Source organism: Mytilus edulis, chromosome 10, assembly GCF_963676685.1.
Source record: "Mytilus edulis chromosome 10, xbMytEdul2.2, whole genome shotgun sequence".
Classification (NCBI taxonomy): domain Eukaryota; kingdom Metazoa; phylum Mollusca; class Bivalvia; order Mytilida; family Mytilidae; genus Mytilus; species Mytilus edulis.
The window spans coordinates 21,494,598-21,517,468 of NC_092353.1; the positions used below are offsets into that span (position 1 = coordinate 21,494,598).

The 22,871-nt window shown below is 31.5% G+C and overlaps 2 protein-coding genes across 2 annotated transcripts in view; both read left to right on the top strand.

The window, feature by feature from the left end:
• The first annotated feature begins 254 nt into the window (after positions 1-254).
• LOC139490619 (uncharacterized) lies at positions 255-14,111 on the top strand. The gene is made up of 4 exons (XM_071277512.1): positions 255-319; positions 11,284-11,544; positions 11,708-11,884; positions 13,908-14,111. The coding sequence occupies exons 1-4, from the start codon at positions 277-279 to the stop codon at positions 14,087-14,089; spliced, it is 663 nt and encodes a 220-aa protein (XP_071133613.1). The 5' UTR covers positions 255-276; the 3' UTR covers positions 14,090-14,111.
• Positions 14,112-14,846: 735 nt separating this feature from the next.
• LOC139492635 (uncharacterized) overlaps positions 14,847-22,871 on the top strand; it is a 40,822-nt gene continuing 32,797 nt past the window's right edge. The window contains exons 1-11 of the mRNA XM_071280788.1: positions 14,847-15,076; positions 15,290-15,463; positions 16,449-16,646; positions 17,521-17,685; positions 18,221-18,472; positions 18,693-18,866; positions 19,808-20,017; positions 20,369-20,533; positions 21,001-21,240; positions 21,454-21,627; positions 22,613-22,810. Of these exons, the coding sequence (XP_071136889.1) occupies positions 14,875-15,076; positions 15,290-15,463; positions 16,449-16,646; positions 17,521-17,685; positions 18,221-18,472; positions 18,693-18,866; positions 19,808-20,017; positions 20,369-20,533; positions 21,001-21,240; positions 21,454-21,627; positions 22,613-22,810 (2,152 nt within the window). The 5' untranslated portion in view covers positions 14,847-14,874. The remainder of the gene's footprint in view (positions 15,077-15,289; positions 15,464-16,448; positions 16,647-17,520; positions 17,686-18,220; positions 18,473-18,692; positions 18,867-19,807; positions 20,018-20,368; positions 20,534-21,000; positions 21,241-21,453; positions 21,628-22,612; positions 22,811-22,871) is intronic.

Genomic DNA, 22,871 nt, shown 5'->3' on the forward strand with positions numbered 1-22,871 from the left:
CTGAAAATTTTCAGCAATTCAATTCCAAGCCTTTGAACTTAAAACTATTCATTATCAATAACCAGTATACACAAAATCCGGAAGGCTGATATATAAAAATCAAAATGAGCAGCAGTAGACGTAATGTTTATATTTAACTCTGTGAAAACCCGATGAACTGCAAAATTCTTTTGTTATGATATACGTGCACGATATTTAAAACCCAAAACCGTTTCTTATGTTTTTCATTTCAATCATTTCCATTTAATAGCTCAGCATGTAACCAGTTTGTACAGAATGTTTTTTGGAATATTTTTTCAAATCATTCTTCTGAATTATTGTGAGTTGAAAATTTTTATTCTAATACTATCTTTAATTTTTTCTCACTTCAAACGAAAAATGGTATGTATGCGCAGTGATTGATTAAAGCACGTTATTGATTCATGTAAATAAGGGCATAAAGAACTTTGATCATTTGTCTCATTTCACTGTAACCACGGTGGGTATGGTTGTCCTGCGAGAGAACGTACTGTGCTGGTGATTTGGTCCTGACGGGTGCTGGTGATCAATGAAAAAATGTAAACAAAGACGAAAATAATGATTTTTGACGTTTTCACTCATAAAAAATGGAAGAAAACGGTTGAGATTTTTCAATTTTGTTTCTTATGGGTTCATATGTAAACCATTAAAAAGTTGACCCTCTAAACTTTTTCAGTAAGCGTAACACAGAAATGCTCATTTTCAGAAAATCTCGAACTGAAAAAATAAAACAAAAATGCTCATAGAGTCCGCTTTCTATACCGCAATCCACGCGACAAAACTATTTTGTGAAAAAACATTGCAATTTATTAACATTTAGCATTTTCTCAATTTATTCATGTCCTGATACTGTGCTGGTGGGTCCTGTCATTGTGCTGGTGGGTCCTGATACGGTGCTGGTGATTTTGGATAAGAAGTTGGTCATATTTGAAACAAATGTTACAAAATCAATAAAATTGGGCAGATATTTGTTGTCAATAGGATCTATGACTCCTATTTTAGCTCTTGTGCATCCATTTGGCTGTTTAATATGTGTTTTGAAATGATCGTAACTTGTATTAAATAATTACATAAAAGGGCAACATCTTTCGTCCAATATCAGATAACAATATATAGTATCTAAAATAAGAATAGTTTTATTAAGATATTTTAAATGCCCCTTACATTGATGCTTCAACAATGATCAAAGCCAATGCCGCACAGACATGTTTGTTAGCGCTCCGCATACCCCTCCCCACTTCCACCCAACCAACCCTCCTCATTTCCTCCTTCATTGTTACAGTGGTGTACCAACACAACAATTTATTACATAAAATAATAACACAAAGACACACATTATTGAATAACGAATGCTTGCAGGTACTGAAAGCTAGTTCAAAGCCGCATTTTCAACTAATAGATAAACCATGTTCTCATATACAAAAATCCCAATCGTGTAGATTAAAAAAGTCTCAAAACTTAAGTTCACATTTTAATGTTTGATGAAGCAGAACTTTTAAAGTGTGCAGTGAATCTTGTTCTCACAACAGTTATTGTCATAATTATGTTTACATAAGACTCATAAAGGAATTAAGAAGGTACCAAGCAATATTTTACAGTTCAATTTAATGATCATGAATGGAAGGAAATGGTACGTAAGTTTACATAGGACAAAAAGAAATTGATAGTATTTTTTGGCGAAAGACTTAAACGCTTCCTTGCATTATATAGACCAGCTCTTCTATAAAAGCATGCAAAAAAAAACTTTGATTGACTTGCTTGCTATGTTTGCTTGGATGTTTTCAAACAATAGGTAGGCGGAGTTTCAATACATACTGGGATTTGATTGGACAAATACAAACTGACAGGAATTGAAGTTAATGTTTATTTTCCCAATAAATTGTAGTATATAGTAAACAGACTACTTACCTGTCGTTTACAAACATCCAAACAATCATAGCAAGCAATTTAATCAATGGTTTGCTTTGCATATATTTATAGAAGAGCTGTAAATTCTTAAAAAAAAAAGAAATGTTGTTGTCGTAGATGGTTAAATCCTCAACAAAATCACAATATCTTTGTTGGAACGAATAAAGGTTTTAAATCAAATTTTCGTGGACTTTTTAGCTTCCACCCTGACGAGACATGTTAGCTGTTCGTATGCTGTTGCACCTGACCCACGGAAACTTTCACATTTCCATCTTCTTTTCTGAAATATTTTACCCAGCTCATACTTGACAGGACTGTTATCCTAGTAAAAGGTGTAACCAATGAATTGAACAAAAGTTAAAAATTCCATAATACTATATAATTCATTTTATGTGTCAATTTGTTCGAAAAAAGTCGAAAAGAAGAGAGTTTTTTTAATGCCATGATTATCTGCCGCTTTCTAGATCTATGCTTAGTATTTATTCCAGATGACATGGACTCCTCACCCTGGTGACCCTGCTGCCTTTCATAACTTTATCCGTATATATATATTAATAGATAAACAAAAGGCTGCAACTGGTATTTGATTCGTTGTAACGAGAATATTTGTGGTGAATGGAAACTGTGAGGGTCAAAATCTTAAATTGCTTATAAATGTTGCTGGACCCAGTTTCGTTATCTGATCTGAATTTTCTGAAATGTGCAAGGTGATAGACATTTTGATTTTTTTTACTCGGTAAGTTTTGCCCTAATTGCTTGAACATTTGCAATATTAAAGCCGATTTCAATTAGTGTGTAGACAAAGGGAATATCTTTGGTTATCTTGCTTGCTGAACAGAAAAGTCATTGTTAGGTTATGTAAACTACCCTACTTTAAGAGTATTTTTTTACGTTGATTGTTAAAGTCCTGAAAACGGATAGATAGAAACAAAAATGTTTGATTTATCGGGCTTTAGATTCAGTTTTTTTAAATATAAATTAAGTCTACATTTTAATATAATAATACTAAGAATTCACAATATAAAAAAATGCAGAAAAAAAATGGAGATGTGAAATATCTTAATAAGGAGTCATTACTACAGAGATGGTGTGTTTGACACACAAAACTTAAAAGCTTAGTGATATTACCAATATTAAAATAAAAATGTATTTTAGTTTGGTAGTTTTTCCATTTACTCATTTTCAATCATAATTAAGGCACATTTGATTTTTTATTCATAAAAATATTTAAATATAGAAAAGTAGGACACATTGTTCACTTCCTCCCCTGTAATTCTTTATCAAAAATATTTATTTATTTTGGAATTTTGAAATGAAAACGCTAAGAAATCTTAGTTTTGTTAATGTTCTCTAGGTTATCTCGTCTTCATTCTCTGACATATTCTCTGACATATTCTAGTCTGCCCTTTCATAAAATAGTGATTTTTTTTAGTGTTCTATCGAACTTTCGAAAAAAATACCTGATAACCGTTCAGACAAAAAAAATATGTTGAAAAAATCTTACAGATACAGCAAGTGATTCTTAATAGCTGTAAGATACATTTTTCTTTTAAAATACAACTTTTAAATCTTACGGGAAACTATTCCAAGCTTAACACTTTCACTGTAACCTCTCTCTAACTTATCCCCCATCCCCCCAAAAAAAACCAAACAAACAAACCCGCAATACTATTGTCATTCTTATAGTCAGCACTCAATTTTTCACAAACAAATGTGTTTTAAGCTGCTAAAGACATATGATTCAAACGCTCAGAAAGTCCTTTCTTATATATTTTTGCTCTCCATTTTTATACAAAAACTTTTACATTTTTATTTTATGGGTTATTGTTGAAGGTCGTACAATGACGAATGGTTGTTAACACATACTTTCTTTGGTTTCTTATGGAAATTTGTCCATTGACAACAAACATACAACATCATCTACTTTATATAAGTATTGTTTAAATTACAACGTATTTTGGCGATCTTGCAAAATGATCGTAATCCCGAAAATCGTAAACATATTTTCTTATCTTAAAAGGGGGCAAGAAGGGTTCCATTAACAGGCCAATAAATAAAATCACAGTTAATTATAAAAAGAATAAAAAATAGGTGTTTTTTCTCTCATAATAACAGTAAACAGGTTCATAACAATGTCAATTTCAAGAAAGCAGACAACAGTTAATTACTAGTAGTCAATAACAGTACAGCATCAATGATCTTGACTGAATATTTGCCACTTTTAACTAAAATATATAGGCACAGAACCAGGACATAGGAGCACAGAACCAGGACCGTTTTTCTTATCACCAGCACATCGTCAGGACAATTCCGTTTAACGAACGTGCACGACTTTTGCAATTTTATATTGTTGTAATATATGTCTGAGTAGAAAGTTGATGAAACAGGGGTATGTCAAAGAACGTCTCGTTCTTTTTCTAAAAAAGTTCATCGGAAGGTACCAAGACCTTGTTGATAAATATTCCGTATCAACTTCTCAAATAATACACGATGGTCTTGATGTATAGATTCTTCGTACTGATGTTGTTTATCATCTTAACAACGTGTTTTATAGTTCTTTCATTTGTCTTTGTTCTATTATTAATATTACTTTTACTGTTAAATGGTTTCATGTGATATCCGTTTCACGTGGCTCGGTACTTATACATCTCGTCAATGTGTTTGTATTGGCTTTCATTTTTTTGTGGTTTGTTTTGTATTTGCGACTTTTTGTATTTCTTTTGTTCTTATAACGTGACTCTGTACTTTAAAAGATCCCGTCAGTATGATATTGTTCTATTATATGTCATTATGATATATTTCTATTATGAATTACAATATACGTTGAACCACAAACGTCAAAATCATTCAATCGCGTAGTGGTATTAACTATTTTTGGATTCTTATAAATTCTATATATAACTTTTGGACTAGTTTAAATCTCGGTCTATTTCTTAAATTTATTCTTACATACTTTTGATTTTTTAACCCTGTATGCTAACATTCCCATGAAAATTTTAAAATTGTTTGTACGCACATTGAACGACAAATTTATGTGACGTATAAAATTTTCTGACGTCAGACACTCAATAAATGTGTTCGTAGATAGTAGATGTTTTTGTGTTCTGTTAAATTGTTCCTTTTAAAATTGTTAAACGATGATGACTGATGTACCCATATTTTGACTATTATATTTATTGTGTCTGTTTATTTAACGCATCAATGTAAAAATATCGGAAATTGATGAGACTGTCATTACAAAAGTGAGAGGGTTAGCGCTATAGAACCAGGTTTAATCCACCATTTTCTACATTTGAAAATGCCTGTACCAAGTCAGGAATATGACAGTTCTTGTCCATTCGTTTTTGATGCGTTTTGTTATTTGATTTTGCCATGTGATTATGGACTTTCCCAATTGATCTTCCTCTAAGTTCAGTATTTTTGTGATTTTACTTTTTGCATGGTACTTATGACGCATCAGAGAAAAATTAAGCAACAAAACAGTCGTTTTATTGCCGTTCTGATACAATGTAATAAAATTGAGAAAGGAAATGGTGAATATGTCAAAGCGACAACCACCCGACCATAGAGCAAACAACAGCCGAAGGCAACCAATGGGTCTTCAATGTAGCGAGAATTCCCGCACCCGTAGGTGTCCTTCAGCTGGCCCCTAAAATATGCATAATAGTACAGTGATAATGGACGTCATACTAAACTCCGAATTATACACAAGAAACTAAAAATTAAAATCATACAAGACTAACAAAGGCCAGAGGCTCCTGACTTGGGACAGGCGCAAAATTGCGGCGGGGTTAAACATGTTTATGAGATCTCAACCCTCCCCCTATACCTCTAGCCAATGTAGAAAAGTAAAAGAATAACAATACGCACATTAAAAATTCAGTTCAAGAGAAGTCCGAGTCTGATGTCAAAAGATGTAACAAAAGAAAATAAATAAAATGACAATAATACATAAATAACAACAGACTACTAGCAGTTAACTGACATGCCAGCTCCAGACCTCAATTAAACTGATTGAAAGATTATGTCTTCATCATATGAATATCAGGTACAATCCCTCCCGTTAGGGGTTTAGTATCATACTATCATAAAATATATGAGAAGAACATAACCCGTGTCATGCCAACAACTGTTTTTTTAGAAATAAATGTGTTTAGTTCCGATGCAAAGACCCTATCAGTGAATCAATGTTAAAGCCAAAATATGCAATCTTTAATGACCTGACAACAGTATCGTAACTATATCCCCTTTTAATAAGTCTATTTAAAGGTTTTGTTAGTTTCTGAGGAGAATACTGACATTTTTGTGCTTTATAAAGAATATTTCCATAAAATTTTGGATGTGAAATACCTGAACGTATAAGATGTCTGCATGTTGAGTTATATTTACGAATTATTTCCTTATACCGGTGATAAAATTTAGTAAATGTTTTGACCAGTTTGTGATATCGAAAACCCTGGTGTAATAATTTTTCAGTAATACATAAATTTCTCTCGCTAAAATCTAATACATTGTTACATACACGAGCGAATCGTACAAGTTGAGATATATAAACACCATAAGATGGTGACAAGGGAACGTCACCATCTAAAAATGGATAATTAACAATAGGAAATGAAAAATCATCTCTTTTATCATAAATTTTTGTATTAAGCTTCCCGTTTATGATATAGATATCAAGATCGAGGAAAGGACAGTGGTCATTGTTATCATTAGCTTTATTTAAAGTAAGTTCTACAGGATAAATTTCTTTAGTATACATACTGAAGTCGTCATTATTTAGAGCCAATATATCATCCAAATATCTAAAAGTATTGTTAAATTTTTGTATCAAATGTTGTTTTGATGGGTCTTTGCTAATTTTAGTCATAAATTGTAACTCATAACAATACAAAAACAGGTCCGCAATAAGTGGTGCACAGTTAGTCCCCATTGGAATTCCAATAACTTGACGATATACGGAATCTCCAAAGCGAACAAAAATGTTATCAAGTAAAAATTCAAGTGCATAAATAGTATCAAAGCATGTCCAATTGACATAGTTCTTTTGTTTATTGCTACTAAAAAATGATCTAAAAGAGTTTGAACATATGTACTCGCATTCCGACTTTTTAAATGCCCAGTTAATTAGGGATGTGAATTTTTTCTTAATAAGAATATGAGGCAAAGTGGTATATAGGGTAGAAAAATCAAAACTTTGAACAGATTCAAAATCACCAATATATGCATGCAATTTATCAAGTACTTCCAACGAGTTTTTGACACTCCAAAAGTAATTAATTCCACTATTTTCAAAGGCCTTTATTGAACAATTTATTATCAGGTTTTTTATTGTACCAAGTGTACTAGTAAGTAAAACAGACAATTTAGTAGTTGAACAATGGCTGGAAGATGAAATAAATCTATATTTGTAAGGTTTTTTGTGCAGCTTCGGAAGCCAGTACATAGTTGGGACTTTCATTGTGTTTGGTTACAAACCCACCAGCACAGAATCAGGACCCACCAGCACCCGTCAGGACCAAATCACCAGCACAGTACGTTCTCTCGCAGGACAACCATACCCACCGTGGTAACTGTAATCTGTTGATTATCAAACATCTTTATGTGTATGTTATTAAACGAATTGAAAATTAGTCTAATTCTTAGTTTAAACAGTATTTATTAATGAAAAATGTCAAGATAAATATACAATGTTACATAAAGTTTAAATATGGGATTCGGAAACAAATTTGGAAAAACTTTTATAAATCCGTCTCCCTAAGTCTAATTCTTAGAAGTAAAATTAAATAATGTCTTTTAATGGAAAAAAAACCACACTTTTTATTTGACTTTAATGGCAAAATAATTGAAATTGCTTCATTTTAGGAGTAGAAGTGTAAATATTAGCCAGTTAACTTTTTTAAAATTTCTTCAGCAGACCAATAAGAGATAAATGTAGTGTTTGTGATATATTAGCATGCAATTACCTCGTGTCGAGTTTTGAATCTTTAAATATAAATTCCAATATTTACAGTGAACCTTATCGCAGATCGATCGGATTACCTTAACGAAACTAAAACTCATAGACCTTGACATCTTTAAAAAGTAACATATTCTACAACGGTTAAGAAATCCACAGCGCAATTTTGGACGCAATCTGCACACGGTAACGAAAAACATAGTGAAGTAAATAATAACAAACCAAACGTCTGGTTATTTATTTGATATAATTTACTTCAAACAATTGAGGGTACAAAACAGTTTCCAAAGCAACAAGATAGACTAAATATTAAGTAATGTATTTTAAGTATTCCGGTTCAGACAAATTAGTGACTATACATAACATAAATTGAGGTAGAGATTTTGAACACTCTAACTTCATGCTATGAATTTATTGTTGCCAGAACATCAAAGCCTTTGACGTTATGTTTCGTTCTTAATTTAAATAAAGTATCTTCGTATTCTGATTAAAGGGGTTTTCTTCAAGAATGGTTAAAAGAATAAAAAAAAAATCCAAAGAAAATTAAGAAAGGGGGAAGTCCATAAAAACTGACAAAATCAAACGTTAGACTTGAACAACCAACATTTAAAATATCTTTCTTCTTCTGGTCCAGAAAAATCCCTCTTTTATCATAATACAATAAAACAAAATAGAATACATTGTCGAATCATGATTAACCACTTTTAATCTTCGATAATATCAGTCCCATAGAAAAACATCGTGACCAGAATCACTTATGATTAGAATTTGTTGGTAATGTACATATATTACATAAATACGAAGAATGAAATTTCAATAAAGTTACCAAACCAGATACCTTTTTTTTTTTAACTTTAATTGAGTTTGTTACCATAGTTTTGCATTTAGTCTTGCTATGGATTGTGAATGAAATCGTCGATTCCTTTGAAATCATATATTTTTACGGGTTTTTTGTTGTTGCGAAAATCAAACCTCGAAGTTTAATTTTGACAGTGTTGTTAAAATAGTTGGATGGTACCAGCAGTGTACGATCCCTCAATCTCGGGATCTAAAGGCAGCGCTCTAATAAATTGTAATCTGTTTGATTATAAAATATGTATATTCTCCAATTCGTCAAATATATGCCTGTGCATTTTATGTTCATGTTATTTGCACAGACAAACGTGTTAGATTAAACATAAGCTTTTAACACTTTTTTACCCATTCATGTCAAAAAGGGACGAGATATAGTTGTCAATGAGAAAGTCATATGTAAAGGTGAAGATGTGAATAACTACGGGTTACATCACGGATATTATTAATTTACACAATTTTTATATAAAATGATAAAGAAAAATCATAGAGATCAATTCTATCCTATTCTATTAATAGTAATATCTTGATTTATAAAAACACTGTATTTATTTCTTAATACACACTGATAAAAGAGGGCGAAAGATACCAGAGGGACATTCAAACGCATAGATAAGAAAAAACTGACAACTCCATGGCTAAAAAATAAAAAAAACGAACAGACAAATTATAGTACACCAGACACAAAAAAATAAATAAAGACTAAGCAAAAGAACCCCACCAAATGACAAATTGATTTAAATGATTTCAACACCAATAACAGGATATTGTTTTTCCACTACAAATCTGACGTTTATTCTATAGGTTATTTAAAAGAAACACGATATCCCATCATGAACTGTGTAATCAAACAAGGAGCTATTGTTATACTGGTTCACCCATAATCAACATGCTCAATACACATTTCCATCAAAAGGAAACGAACTGGCATAGCTATTTTCTTTTCATGTAGATATAAATCTGTACTAAATGATCGATGCGATAAGACTAGTTCGTAAAAATGGTTAAGAATAGTAAAATATATATTCATTTAAAAGACATCGCGGATACGTACATTTGTATCGTTATCGTGGCTACTAGAAAGAAATTTAAATAGATTTGCAAAAATGATTAATGATTATATTGTAAACTGAAGCTATGTGGATAATTGCTTGAAATATTTTAAAAGAATTAAGGAATGACTTGTAGCGTAATATTTTTTCTGTCTATGAAGGAAGAAATAACATCAAAAATGTGGTGCACACTAAATTACCAGCGTAATGAACCACATATTCTATGTCATTTCGAATAGACAGAAAAATAGATAGTTATTTATTATAACTTAATTCTAAATTCCATTTAAGTCGGTGTAAACCATGAAAAAACGTTTATACTCATTACCCTTGTTGATAACATCGCAGTCACATGACCAAATAATGCCTATGAGCTGATAAACAAAACAATCTCAGCCAATCAAAAGACGCGTTACCTCAAACGTCAAATTATTTTATTTTAAAATCTATATTTATATACTTAAAAAATAAACGTCACAGTTTTAGTTAATGACTAAACTCCTTTCATATCCATTATTTTTTTTTTCTGAAATCTTGTCATTATGATATACTTTGTATTTGATAAGGATCTTTCCATGCAAAACGATATTCTAGTTTTACATTTAAGTATAAAAGGTAATCAAGGTCAGTGATTTGTTCTTAGAACTCATTTGTTTCCTTTAATATATTAATTTTAATTTTAAAATCTTTACATTATAGCATGAAAGCCTTTACCAAAAAGGCTTGTCTCTTATTGTCCTTATGGTGCTAAAATACGAACGAATAATTGAAATTGAACACACTTATTCATAACGTTACGGAGATTAAACGCTCACAGATAATTAGATTAACATGTTTATCTTTATGAGTCTACCCTAGTGCAGGAGCCTATAATTCAAAGGTTGTCGTTTGTTGGTTCTTACCTTATTTAGTTTTCGTATTTTTTAAACATACATTAAATGCTGTTTGCTCTTCAATTCGTTCATATTTCGATTAGTCATTATATAACAGGGTATGAGTTTTGATCGTCGTTTGGGTCTGGATATTTACTTTTCGATCCTGGATCTCTGATGGATAGTTGTCTCATTGGCATTTATACAAAATCTTTCTTTATATGATTCTCAGTTTTAGATACTAAAATGATTAGCATGAAACATTAACTAGAGGAAACAAATAAATAATAAAAAATACCGAAATAATCGTATATGTTTAGAAAATAAGATACAGAAATATAAGCATAAGCATATTAGAAATAGCACGCCACTATCTGTCATATTGATTGAGCAACCGGATACAAAATTCATAACAATTAATCACAAATTACTGAATTTACTGAAAAATCAAGAACAAATTTATTACATTTAAGACAAAATATCATATAGTCTGTTTCTATGTATGTAGACCTTTATTTTTGAAGCAGTTTAGTACTGTTGCCTTTATTTTAAATTTACTATGCTAAATAAAAAGATATAAATGTATCTTCATTTAATAATTTTCTTCTTTTTACAATAAAAGTCATACTTACCAATGCTTGGACATCAACACAGCCACCAACAACGCCGTTGTGGGACGAACCTTGTCATACGCATATTGTAATCGAAAGTAAATTTGATAGAACTGTGAAGTATACACTGCAAAATGGAGAACATGAGTTCTGTGACGATATGTATGGGATGTACACAGAAGGATGGTATAAATTCAGTGGAAATGAGAATGTTTTGACAAAACCCCCCAAACCAGGACAGTGTGGGTCTTCTACACCTATATGGTTTGATGGTAACGTGTTTTTTTTTTTTAGTCTTTGAATGATAAGTCGACAGTTAGTCAATCAATAGATATTTGTTGCAACGTTTTGAATTTGAAACAGTTCATTTATATCAATTACTCCAATATGTATTTATGTTTTCACATCCGTCTAATTTGTTCTATACTTTAACAGGACAATATCCAACGAGTTATGCTGAAGTATTAACAGTAACAGCTTGCGTAGTCGGAAATGATACAGACTGCGAACACAGCTGGAATGTGTCTGTAATGCATTGTGAGAAATATAATGTTGCATACTATGGATCGCCTCAATATTACACCAACTCAGGCTGTGGAAGATACTGTATGGGTAAATATTTGCATTGTTGCAATTTTTCTATGATTTGTACTGACTTATCCGTGTCAGTTTCTTTTGAGAGGTCGCGGTATAAGAATCGGGTCAGTATGATTCTCAGTATTCCGTAGGTAATTCACTGCGGAACAATTTACTTTCAACTTATTCAAGTCTTTACAAACGAGACGATTTTAATTTTGAAATTATCAATTCTACCAACATTTCCTTACCTTACTTGTATTGGCTACCTCAACTTCACAACATTCCGTGCTTACCTGCATGTTTTACCTAAGTATTGTCCATTAGATTGACAAAAATTCTGTCCGCAGGGAATGAGGGTCTTCAGAAATACTGTGAAACTGTCTACTCGCGTAGTGGTATTGACCATATGTGGGTAAAGAACTTCTGGATAATTTAAAATCTCGATCTTTTTCTGAAATTTAGTTCTATCAAAACTTTGGATTTTTCAACACTGTTTGTGAAATTAAAATATCGTCTAAAGAAATAATTCACAATGCTTTTCAATATAAAATTGGTAGCAAACGCTATAAGTTTATTACTTTGGAAAACCGTACGGCACATTTTGTTAATAGTGAACAAAAAGGTAAAACATGTTCCACAGAGGGACAGACAATCAGTATGCTGGAAATTCTTATTGACAACATATTTAATGAATTTGGAGGTAGACTTTTTCAACAAATTGTCGGCATTCCTTTGGGAACGAACTGTGTGCCTCTTTTTGTCGTAATCTTCTTAGTTTCATAGGAGTCGGAGAAACTTCAGACACAAAATAAGAATATCAGAAAGACCAGCAAATTTTATTTAACATTCAGAATTAATATCAAAAATCAATTAAAAAAAAATTAAAAGATGATCTCTCTATTTAGAATCCAAACTTTTCTGATTGGTTTCTATTGATATATCTCCAAGAACTAGAAATTAAAGAAACGACAGACTAGGCTTCCTCTGCCTCATTTTTAGACTTGTACCTCGAATTTAACAACGCGGTCATATTTGTCCCAGAATCTATGACAAAGGCGAGACGATTTCAGTTTTAATTTATCAATTTTTCCATCTAAGTAACAATTAACCAACTTGATCTACAAATGGGATATATAATTCACAATTTGTTCAGCATTCAAGAGCTTGCAGCTGCTACTTTGATTGTTGATAAATATTCCGTATCAACTTCACAAATAATACACATTACAACATGGTCTTGTAGTATAGATTCTGGGTACTGACGTTGTTTATCATTTAAATAACATCTTACAGTGTTCTTTTGTTTGTCTTTATGAATATAAATTTTATTCAAGATTATTCATGGTGATATTTATTTGACGTGGGTCGTTACTTTTACATCCCGTCATTGTGTTATCGTGCTATAATAAATCTGTATATAATTGTCTTTATTGTTGCTAATGTGCTTTGTCTTTAGGCCTTTTTGTGTTTCTTTGTTACTTATTTGTTTGTTTTTACAGTGATTAAGATTATAACACAATGTTTACTGCTGTACCCCTATTTTTGACATTATTACCTATTATGTTTACAAAAAAGAAGGTGTGATATGATTGACAATGAGACATCTCTTCACGAAAGACATTCAGAGCCTAACAACTATAGGTCTCCAGACGGCATTCAATAACGAAAAAAGTCCATACCGCATAATCAGTTGAGTTATTAAAAGCCCCGAAATCACAAATGTAAAACAATTCCAACGAGAAAACGACCTAAAAATATCTACAAAAAATAATCAAAACACGAATATGTAACAAAGCAACAAACGACACACACCGAAGTACAGGATCCCTTATTGGAACAAGCATGTAGTGTACATACATAATGCGGCGGAGTTATTTTACCTTTTTACTAACTCATTTCGTATTCAAAAACTTTTATACCATTTGTCAAAATACAAGAAATGTAAATAATAATATGTGTTAAAGAGAGAGAAAGGGAGATAGATAGGTTTGTTATGATACAGTATTTATACAAATTTTAATAGCAATTTATGTTGTTTTGGTTGTTTATTTTACAGAATACACAAGTGATCCTTGCTCTAACTACAGCGTCATAGACTATGACTCTACAAGACACCAAGACTATTACAATCAGTCCTACATGTACATGTATAACTGTGATTCCTTTTGGTCAGGAGGGTGGTATTATTTTGAAGGTGGTTATAGCTTGTTAACAATTCCGCCATTGTCCGGCCAGTGAGGCTCGCACTATCCAATTTGGATTAATGGTGAGAATTAAAACATGAAAACTGAACTTTTTTGAGAGTTTGTTTTACCCAAATCGATTCATTTCAGCTCATATTAGTCATTTACTTCCTTTTCCATTCTTTGTTGTAGATAATTATATTCATCAACTGATTTTCTGTTTTTTTTGTTGAAATTGTCTCTTAAAATTTGATTTCAAATATTTGGTTTTGATTCTATTTTGAAAAAACTAAACGTATATATGGTGCATAAAATAAGAATCTATATCTGAGAATTATTACCAGCAAAGTTATTTCGAAATCTAAGCATGAACAAAAATATAATGTAACATTTGACAGATTATTTAGATATTTCTTTTATATAACAGAAACCATTGAACAGACATATGACACAGATCTGGTATATCTGAGAGCGTGTGAAGGAGATAGTTTGTCCGATTGTGCACACACCTGGAGCATACCAACTATGAAATGTGGAAATAAAAACGTTATGTATCTAAGACAGAAAGGAATGTGTGGTAGATTCTGTTTAGGTTGGCATTTACATATCATTTAACAAAAGTTTAAATATCATTTAATGAAAATTTCCTGTTCAATTTCGTACTTCATTGGCCTTTTGAAGTTTTTTTATTCGAGAAAATTGAAAACATATAAATGGATAGTTTTAGGCTTTCGTCTATGTATAGCTGTTATATCAGTCCAAAGAGGGAGTTGAATAAAATGAAGATTTTGTATGCTTGTAGAATCAAGAAATTCATCTGACCCATCGTATGTGTGGGATATGCCTTGTCATTGGCATAATATAATTACGAGTAATTTTGAAAGATCTGTCAATTATACACTGCAAAGTGGAGAGTATGAAGACTGTTACGACTGGGAGATCCACACGAAAGCATGGTACAGATTTAGTGGAAACGAGAGCATACCAACACATCCTCCCAAGCAAGGACAGTGTGGTTCATCTTCCCCTATCTGGCTAGATGGTGAATAATCATTATTCCCTTATGACATATTTGAAGGTTATTTGAAAAAGAAATGTTTTAATGGTAACGATTTTATCAGAATCAAATAAATTTGAATTAATCAATACCAAATATAATGTAATCAAGGCTTTTAATGACAATTTTAAATACATTCATTCTTGTAAATGAATAAATTACTTGGGAATTTTCATATTCAAATTTGTTCCTTATTAGGTTTGTATCCGACTACTTATGGTGAAATTGCCTCTCTGACAGCATGCATGGTAGGAAATGATACCGAATGTGAAAACAGTTGGAGTATGAATGTAATGCATTGTGATGGATTCAACGTTGCAGAACTGAAACCTACATATTATGACATACATAGCTGTGGGAAATATTGTATGGGTATGCAGACCATATAAACACTATTCTTATAGAAATTTTAATTGTTAAAACGAATTTACAATTGCCGATCTTCAATTCACCTGTAGCGACAACAGATTAAATATGTTTTAATGGACATATTATAATATTTAAAATTAATCTCATTGATATATATCTATATGTGTTTAGGAAAATAAGAAATGAAAATGGCATACACAAATATTTGAATAAATACTCATTTTTATATATTTTGATATATTATATAGAGAGGTAACAACCGCTAGTATAATAGTATAATAACTGCCATTTGTACATCGAAACACAAACAGTTATCATTATACCCCCGCTTTCAAAAAAGTTGGCTATACTGTTATACTTCTGTCTGTTCGTCATTCAATCAATCCGTCCGTCCATCCGGTGGATTGTTTTTGTCGCATTTTCACCAGGAATTCCATCATAAGGATTTCTGAAATTTGGTTTCATGGTTAATGTAAGTCAGTTATACCTTGTGATGCGTTTTCAGGTTCATCACTCAACAATTTCATGTTTACCGAACACTTGTATCATTTTACATACGATAGCCAAGTTGAAAATTTTCGTCACATCTTTCACAGGAATAACAATACGAGGATTTCTGAAATTTGGTTTCAGGTTTTATACAAGTCAGTTACACCGTGTGATTCGTTTTCAGATTCATTTCTTTAGAACTTCCGGTTAACCGAAAATATTTGGGCGGGGCTCATCAGTTAGCAGAAGCTCACACTTTCACTTGTTATATTTGTCTTAATCATTTAAGCTGTGAATCGCGCTTTACGAAAACATATTTTACCTACATTGGTTCATCAGGTAAATCATGATTGGTACATTGCCCTGTAATTACTTCTTTGTTTTGACGATGAGTTTCATCTGCTTAAAACTATAAACACAAGATAAAGTACCATAAATACATCGGTGTTCAGTATAATAGTAATACATACATGTCGTTTTGTTTTGTTTTGTTTTACAGAGTACACAAATGATCCTTGCTCTAACTACAGCGTTATAGACTATGACTCTACAAGACACCAAGACTACTACGATGAGTCACCCAATTGTGATTCATTTTGGTCAGGAGGGTGGTATTATTTTGAAGATGGTTATAACTTGGCAACAAGTCGCGCATCGTACGGCCAGTGTGGAACGCAATATCCAATTTGGATTAATGGTGAGAATTGTCGAATAAACAATGCATTTTGCTTAACTTATTAGAAAATTGTTACACGTGTTCTTTCCTAGATAATTTTTCTCCTTCATATTTTCATCATTATGAAAGGGGATGCTTTGGGTTTTTTTTTTTTTTAAAGACATTTTGATTTTTAAAAGCATAATAGTTTTCAACATTTTACGAAATATTTAGTAGTTGCCAATTAATATTTCATTTTAACTTGGAAACAAAATTTAGTTATTACACTCTCCCACTTTTATAACGATTGTGACTGTTATTCTATAGAAAATAAGAGTATATGTGGTCATTTGCACATTTGAAAGAGTAAAAGGTAAATATAGATATTGAAAGCTAAGAACTGATCGTCGCACAATAAGAGCACGATATCGTAATACAATATGTGTAATCTGACGTGAAAAACGAAAATTCAAGAGTCAATGTATGATTTCCCTTTATTGTAGCAATTAACAAACATAATTTCACATTATTTGCACGATTTTTAGTATTTCAATTAAATAGGAGATGGAAGGAATTGTATCTGCCTTAAACCTGTCCAAGACGGATAATTAAATGGCAAATCACTAGTTGACTTCAACATGCGATTTATATCAAACGATTTAAATGATTAAATGATTCATAGTTTGAATTGTAATCCTGGAAAAAATGACCTTACACAGTTCATATTATAAATCTCATTGGAAATTGGTATCGTTCGTGTTGATTTCTTAAAAAAGACAGACCAATCGTTCTAAAAGATTATGACTCAATACAGGTATATAAGGATAAAGTTATTTTGGAAGCTGTTTCATTTAGGCGTGTAACATGAAGATAATGTAACAATGGACAAATTATGTGAAAATATTTTATATAACAGAAACAATTGAACAGACAGATGACACAAATCTGGTATATCTCAGAGCATGTGAAGTAGAATATGGGTCAGATTGTGCATACACCTGGAGCATACCCACTATGAAATGTGGAACTAAAAACATAATGTATCTTAGACAGAAAGGAATGTGTGGCAGATTTTGTTTAGGTTGGTATTCATATACTAATTTACATGTGTTTAATTATTATTAAGATACAATTTCACAACTAAAAGAAGGTATTTTGTTGATTCTTTATTGATTCTGAAAATGTGGAAAGTCGAATCCGTAGATAAACAGCAGCATTTATTTCAGTCCTTAACTACAAGATAATGTTCTTAAATCATTCCAACAACTTGTACCTGTATCACTGACTGAATATATGTTCATTGCTTTCAACCAATGTGTTTGTCCGTGTTTCATTGACGTTGCACCAGCATTTGAGATAATATTTGGAAAACCAAATAATTTGAAAGCAAAATATGCATCTAAAACAGTCAGAATAAGCTCGTTGTTTTAAAATATGTTTTACGTATTTACTTCTTGAAAATACAACTAAAAGTCCAGTCCAATATAGAAAGGAACATGAACCTCACAAACTGCCAGGCATATGAGTCATCTATATTTACCAATATATATTGGAACTATATCAACACAAACAAGTAATTCAATTAAAATAGGTTTTTGTTTCTCTTTTGTTTGTAGATTCGAAAAATTCCTACGATGTTTCGTCCACTCCATCGTATGTCTGGGATGAACCTTGTCATTGGCACAATATAATTACAAGTAATTTTGAAAGATCTGTCAGTTATGCAATGCAAAGTGGTGAATACGAAGACTGTTACGACTGGGAGATCCATACTGAAGCATGGTACAAATTTAGTGGAAACGAGAGCATACCAACGCATCCTCCTAAGCAAGGACAGTGTGGTTCATCTTCTCCTATCTGGCTGAATGGTTAATAATTAATTATACCCTTATGACAAATATAAATTGTTTGTGTTTGACAAAGACATGTTTTCATGTGAACTATTTTATGAGAATCGAACAAATCGATATTAATGAATACCAAAATATAAGGCTATCAACTCCTGTAACGACATTTGAAAATATATTCATTCATCTAAATATAAAACGTAATTGCCAATTTGAATATGTATTTTTGTATACTTATCAGGTTTGTATCCGACAACTTATGGTGGGATGGCCTCCCTAACAGCATGCGTGGTAGGAAATGATACCGACTGTGAAAACAGTTGGAATGTGACTGTAATGCATTGTGATGGATACAATGTTGCAAAACTGAAACCAACATATTATGACATGAATAGCTGTGCCAAATATTGTATGGGTAAGCAGATAACTGTAAACACAATTCTGGTATAAATCAAAATTTGTACAACAAATTTCAATTGCCGACCATCCAATTAAGCTGTAGGGACAACGGGTTTTTAAAATTTATATAATTTACATACTTTTAATAATAATATTTATATCTATATGATTTACGAAAATATAAAATGATAATGACATGAACAAATAAACTAACATATATCTTTCAATAAATATTTGTGGATAATTTAGCTGCAATAATATGTTAAAATACTTATCTGTTATCAATAATCTGACTGGAAATTACGAAAAATGTGGAGTTTGGTTTTTTAAAAGATTTTTAGGAGACTGTCGCGAAACCCCAACGCTCAAAAAATTATTTATGTATATGTCCATTAGAAAAATATGAGTTCTTCAAAATGGAAGATTACTTTTATTATTGTCAGCAATGTCAAGTTATAAAACACAACTATTCATCTATTTGAAGTTTTGTCAAAATATAAGAAATGTAAATAATGATATGCATGAATAGTATTTAAGCTTTACAGGTTCATAGAGAAAATAGACAAAAAGTAGACACACCGTGCAGAAGTCACAAATCATGTGAAGTTATAGTTAAATTCAGTACACTTTTATAAGAGAGAAAGAGAGATATATAGTAACCTGCTCTTTATTTATCGAAATGCAGTAAATTATATTTATAAGCTGTTGAAGAACGCCAATGGAAAAGAAAAAAGAAATTCATTAATTGAAGTCAATTCGTTAACTTAAAGGTTGAATCTTAAATTTTATTTCTTCTCTCTGGTATTTTTTAATTTTGATTTTGTCTTGTCAATAGGCAACATTAAAATTTGTTATGTTTGGATAATAAAATGAAGTACACATGGACACGATCTAAATATTTCGGGGTTCATTATGATAGTAATACATGCATACAGACTTGGCTTGTTTGTTTTGTAGAATACACAAGTGATCCTTGCTCTAACTACAGCGTTATTGACTATGACTCCACAAGACACCAAGACTACTACAATCAGTCAAACATGTACATGTATAACTGTGATTCCTTTTGGTCAGGAGGGTGGTATTATTTTGAAGGTGGTTATAATTTGTTAACCATTCCGCCATTGTCCGGCCAGTGTGGCTCGCATTATCCAATATGGATTAATGGTGAGAATTAGCACATAAAATATATCAATAAACTGAACTTTTTTGAGAATTTGTTTAATATCGTTAGCTCATATTATTCATTTATTTTCTATTCTACTGTTGTAGACAATTATATTCATAAACTAATTTTCTGTTTTTATTTTTGTTTAAAATGTCTCTTAAAATTTGATTTCAAATATTTTGTTTCGATTCTATTTTGAAGAAATTACTTTTCTAAACGTATATATGGTGCATAAAACAAGAATCTATATCTGAGAATTATTACCAGCAAAGTTATTTCGAAATCTTAGCGTGTACAAAAATATAATGTAACATTTGACAGATTATTTTGATATTTCTTTTATATAACAGAAACCATTGAACAGACATATGACACAGATCTGGTATATATGAGAGCATGTCAAGGAGATAATTGGTCCGATTGTGCATACACCTGGAGCATACCAACTATGAAATGTGGAAATAAAAACGTTATGTATCTTAGACAGAAAGGAATGTGTGGTAGATTCTGTTTAGGTTGGCATTTACATATCATTTTACATATGTTTAATATCATTTAATGAAAATTTCATAACTAAAAGTAGGTATATTGTAGATTCGTTAATGATTCTGCAAGTACATAAGAATCAGCTTGTTTTCAGTCCATAAGTATAGCATGATTTTGTCAAAATGTTCAAAGATATAAATATATCTGTATCACTGACTAAATATATGTATATTGCAGTCACTTAATGTGTTTGTTAGTTTTTCATTGACATATGTTCATCATTCGAGAAAGCATCAGGAAAACAAGTTGATTCTAAACTTTTAGAGTGTTTTGGTCCTATCCTGTTCAATTTCGTACTTCATTGGCCTTTTAAAGTTTTTTTATTCGAGAAAATTGAAAACATATAAATGGATAGTTTTAGGCTTTCGTCTATGTATAGCTGTTATATCAGTCCAAAGAGGGAGTTGAATAAAATGAAGATTTTGTATGCTTGTAGAATCAAGAAATTCATCTGACCCATCGTATGTGTGGGATATGCCTTGTCATTGGCATAATATAATTACGAGTAATTTTGAAAGATCTGTCAATTATACACTGCAAAGTGGAGAGTATGAAGACTGTTACGACTGGGAGATCCACACGAAAGCATGGTACAGATTTAGTGGAAACGAGAGCATACCAACACATCCTCCCAAGCAAGGACAGTGTGGTTCATCTTCCCCTATCTGGCTAGATGGTGAATAATCATTATTCCCTTATGACATATTTGAAGGTTATTTGAAAAAGAAATGTTTTAATGGTAACGATTTTATCAGAATCAAATAAATTTGAATTAATCAATACCAAATATAATGTAATCAAGGCTTTTAATGACAATTTTAAATACATTCATTCTTGTAAATGAATAAATTACTTGGGAATTTTCATATTCAAATTTATTCCTTATTAGGTTTGTATCCGACTACTTATGGTGAAATTGCCTCTCTGACAGCATGCATGGTAGGAAATGATACCGAATGTGAAAACAGTTGGAGTATGAATGTAATGCATTGTGATGGATTCAACGTTGCAGAACTGAAACCTACATATTATGACATACATAGCTGTGGGAAATATTGTATGGGTATGCAGACCATATAAACACTATTCTTATAGAAATTTTAATTGTTAAAACGAATTTACAATTGCCGATCTTCAATTCACCTGTAGCGACAACAGATTAAATATGTTTTAATGGACATATTATAATATTTAAAATTAATCTCATTGATATATATCTATATGTGTTTAGGAAAATAAGAAATGAAAATGGCATACACAAATATTTGAATAAATACTCATTTTTATATATTTTGATATATTATATAGAGAGGTAACAACCGCTAGTATAATAGTATAATAACTGCCATTTGTACATCGAAACACAAACAGTTATCATTATACCCCCGCTTTCAAAAAAGTTGGCTATACTGTTATACTTCTGTCTGTTCGTCATTCAATCAATCCGTCCGTCCATCCGGTGGATTGTTTTTGTCGCATTTTCACCAGGAATTCCATCATAAGGATTTCTGAAATTTGGTTTCATGGTTAATGTAAGTCAGTTATACCTTGTGATGCGTTTTCAGGTTCATCACTCAACAATTTCATGTTTACCGAACACTTGTATCATTTTACATACGATAGCCAAGTTGAAAATTTTCGTCACATCTTTCACAGGAATAACAATACGAGGATTTCTGAAATTTGGTTTCAGGTTTTATACAAGTCAGTTACACCGTGTGATTCGTTTTCAGATTCATTTCTTTAGAACTTCCGGTTAACCGAAAATATTTGGGCGGGGCTCATCAGTTAGCAGAAGCTCACACTTTCACTTGTTATATTTGTCTTAATCATTTAAGCTGTGAATCGCGCTTTACGAAAACATATTTTACCTACATTGGTTCATCAGGTAAATCATGATTGGTACATTGCCCTGTAATTACTTCTTTGTTTTGACGATGAGTTTCATCTGCTTAAAACTATAAACACAAGATAAAGTACCATAAATACATCGGTGTTCAGTATAATAGTAATACATACATGTCGTTTTGTTTTGTTTTGTTTTACAGAGTACACAAATGATCCTTGCTCTAACTACAGCGTTATAGACTATGACTCTACAAGACACCAAGACTACTACGATGAGTCACCCAATTGTGATTCATTTTGGTCAGGAGGGTGGTATTATTTTGAAGATGGTTATAACTTGGCAACAAGTCGCGCATCGTACGGCCAGTGTGGAACGCAATATCCAATTTGGATTAATGGTGAGAATTGTCGAATAAACAATGCATTTTGCTTAACTTATTAGAAAATTGTTACACGTGT